The sequence below is a fragment of the Sphaeroforma arctica genome (assembly GCF_001186125.1).
Source record: "Sphaeroforma arctica JP610 unplaced genomic scaffold supercont1.592, whole genome shotgun sequence".
NCBI classification, from domain to species: Eukaryota; class Ichthyosporea; order Ichthyophonida; genus Sphaeroforma; species Sphaeroforma arctica.
The window spans coordinates 2,357-5,575 of record NW_014039966.1 but is presented as its reverse complement, the minus strand read 5'-3'; the positions used below and the strand labels follow the sequence as shown (position 1 = coordinate 5,575).

Below are 3,219 nucleotides of genomic sequence, written 5' to 3'. Positions count from 1 at the left end.
TATCATGGCCTTTTGACTTCTTATAATTTTGGTATTTTCCATCGCCAGGTGGGCATGACGACTTTGTTTGCATGGTGTACTCTATACTGTCACTTGTGGATTGACTTGGAGGAGATAACGAGTCTTGCAGAGCTGCCGGGATCGGGTATGTGTGTATATGTGTATTATATGTACATATTTCTGTGTATGTGAATTTATATACGTTGCATGTATATGTCTCTGTGTTGTCTGTCTGTATTCCCATCATACATAGTACGTGACCTCACAATCGTATCTTTTACAGAAATAAGAATAAATGTCGTGTCTCTCCCCCCTTCCTCCCTTCGCGCGCAGACCAAGACGTACACAGGTGTCTTTTAATATCCGCCTATTCTCATAAGTATTTAAATCTATCCATGCATATATATAGATGCACGTAATTACATATATGTATCATTACGGACCATCAATCTTATTCTGTGCCACCTATGTATACATATCTATAGATGGACGTATTTACATATATGTATGTAGTATCATAGACCTGGATGTCCACATGGCAGGCTGACTATGGCTGCTCTCTCTGTTTACCGTCTCAGGCATACAACGGATGGTATCCCGACCGCAGAAACCGCAAAATCCCCAATCACGGCCAATTCGTATTGACACCAACTCCGAAAGTCCGGATGCAGACGACCAACGCGCATTGCTGAGTGAGGTGTGTGTTTTGGGCGTTTTTTTTAGGGACCAGGACGAATCAAATCGAGATTCGGAAGTGGTCGCTACAGCGGAAATATTCAGAAATCGGGTGGGGGAAATCGGGTTCAGAAGGGGATTGTCACAAGACTGTATTGTTTGTTTCGAGTTTTTCTTTATTTCTAGTTCCATTTCTGGTTAACGTGTCAGAGAGTGATAGCATCGTGTGCGTGTGAGCGTGTAACTAACGTGTGCTTTCTAAAAATAGACGCGATCTCAGAGTATGATGTGTAGGAATAACTAGAACTCCAAACCTGAAATGCTCTCACACTGTCCTGTGACGCAACTCTTGTTTCTTGTCCAATATTCAATGCACTTCTCAACAAAAATATTCTAAGTCTGAATTCCTAGTTGATTGTTCACGAACCTTCGGCTCTTCGATAACTGTCCACTTTTCCAAGCACTTGTAACAAGACCGCTTTGTTTGTCCGCTGTTCAAGATACTTCGTAACTTAAACAAATCCTGTAGTTAAGGTCCTGGTTATCTGTTCACTATTTTTCTACTCTTCGTTGAATGTTCATCATTCAACGCTGTTCTTAACTTCTTAGACTAGACCTCCTTTGGCGTAATTCCAGGTTTATTGTCCACTCGTCCCCTTCACCTTCGTTAAATTTCCCTCATTCAATGCTATTCTTAGACAAGACCTCCTTTGGCTTAATTCTTGGTTTATTGTCCACTCGTCCCCTGCAAATTCGTTAAACGTCCATCATTTGATCCTATTCTTAGACAAGACCTCCTTTGGCTTAATTCCTGATTTATTTCCCACTCGTTTGCTGCACTTTCACAGAGTGATAGCCAGTCAGATGACAGCTCTGGCCAGAACGAGATGCGTTACCATGACAACTACTTTGACCAAAACGACTATTCGAGCGAAACCAACCTCGATACGGACACGGACAGTGAGAGAGAGGTTTGTATAACGGATAAAGTGTCTATCAGTACTGGAATAACGATACGTATATTTTTTAGCAATACATAAAACGGTCCTTTATGACTTACTCAGCAACTTACATTTATTCCCCAAATGTATATATGTTTGTACATTTGTATATACAAATACACACGAATAATCGTGTAAGTTTATTAATACGTATTTAGCGTTACATATGCTGTTTTCTTTGTTTGGTATTTACATTTATGCACCGAATATCTGGACACAAACAATAAGGTCAATTCGTATATACTTTATCCATACGTAAATAAAGAGATATATGATTGTATATAAAGATATATATACACCTCTGCAAGTATTGGTAAATGCACCGATTTATTCGGCATCAATTATGCACACACGGGAAGAGTGAGTGAAGTGCTGGATGGTACATATCGACCGTTTAACATTGTACTATATGAAACCGTTGGCAATATCCATCTACACAGTCATCTGTCGTTAACCATCTCTCCCATAGTGTAGCACGATCCCTGACATCGAAACAGACAGAGACAGGCTGCGTTTATTTATCACACATACATACGTACATACACACATGCATACGTACATACATACATACATACATACATACATACATACATACATACATCCATATATATATATATATATATATATATATATTGATCGACTGGTTCTTCCTTTTTATTCAGTGGGTGACTGTGAAGAACAAACAGACGCAGCCCCTGCGCGAGCGTGTACTGCTGAAGGTGTTTGAGATCTTCAACCGTATCTCCGAGTACACATACCTCGCGGCTTTGGTACTGCTGTTCATCTGCTGTCTACAACAGGTGAGCTTGCAAGTGCATGCGTAATTATGTATGTATCTATGAATGCATGTATGAATTAATGTATGTATGCGTGCGAGTATGTATGTACGTATGTATGTAAGCGGCCACCTATGCATGTGTGTATGTAAGCTAATACGTATTTGTGCACGTGTAGCCTATAGCGTTCGATATTACCAACCGCAGATCAGTATATAAGCATGCTGCAGTCCCTATCCTGTCAAGCACATCTACAAGTGTAAACAACTCAATTCGAGCTACGCTCTTTCGACACCTTACCTATATATATATCATTCCAGCGATACTGCCTATCTCTATACCTATTCACATTGTCATGCATGTATGAATCCAGGTCTCCTTATTCAACGCTGTCTATCTGGGATTCTTCTTGTGCTTTATTGTCAGTCCCAATATGGCTGAGCGTTTCTGGTCATGGCTGGTGTACTATTGCGAAGGCATCATCCTGGCGATCTACCTGTACCAATTCCGCTGGCTCAATGGTGTGTTCCGGTATATATATATATATATATATATATATATATATAATATATATATATGTATACTTAGTATCGGATGTATACCTGTATGTGTCTACTATTTTTTATACTACCACTGTGTCTACCGACGACGGCCGTGCCGCTGTGATTGGGTTGGTTCTAAGCCCGTGCAAATCTCTCACTGAGTGCTGTGACTTAATCCTCGACAACTCTAGCTACCACATTGCCGTAAACGCATTCTGCAGAAAC

At 40.3% G+C, this 3,219-nt stretch overlaps 1 protein-coding gene across 1 annotated transcript; it reads left to right on the top strand.

Annotated features, from left to right (window-relative positions):
* Positions 1-54: 54 nt before the first annotated feature.
* Positions 55-2,973, top strand: SARC_07452 (hypothetical protein; the record flags this gene model as incomplete). Its single annotated transcript, XM_014298600.1, has 5 exons — positions 55-145; positions 579-697; positions 1,524-1,646; positions 2,339-2,476; positions 2,826-2,973. Coding segments are annotated over 5 exons (619 nt in total), but the record flags the coding sequence as incomplete, so codon positions are not given.
* Between the last annotated feature and the right edge of the window lie 246 nt (positions 2,974-3,219).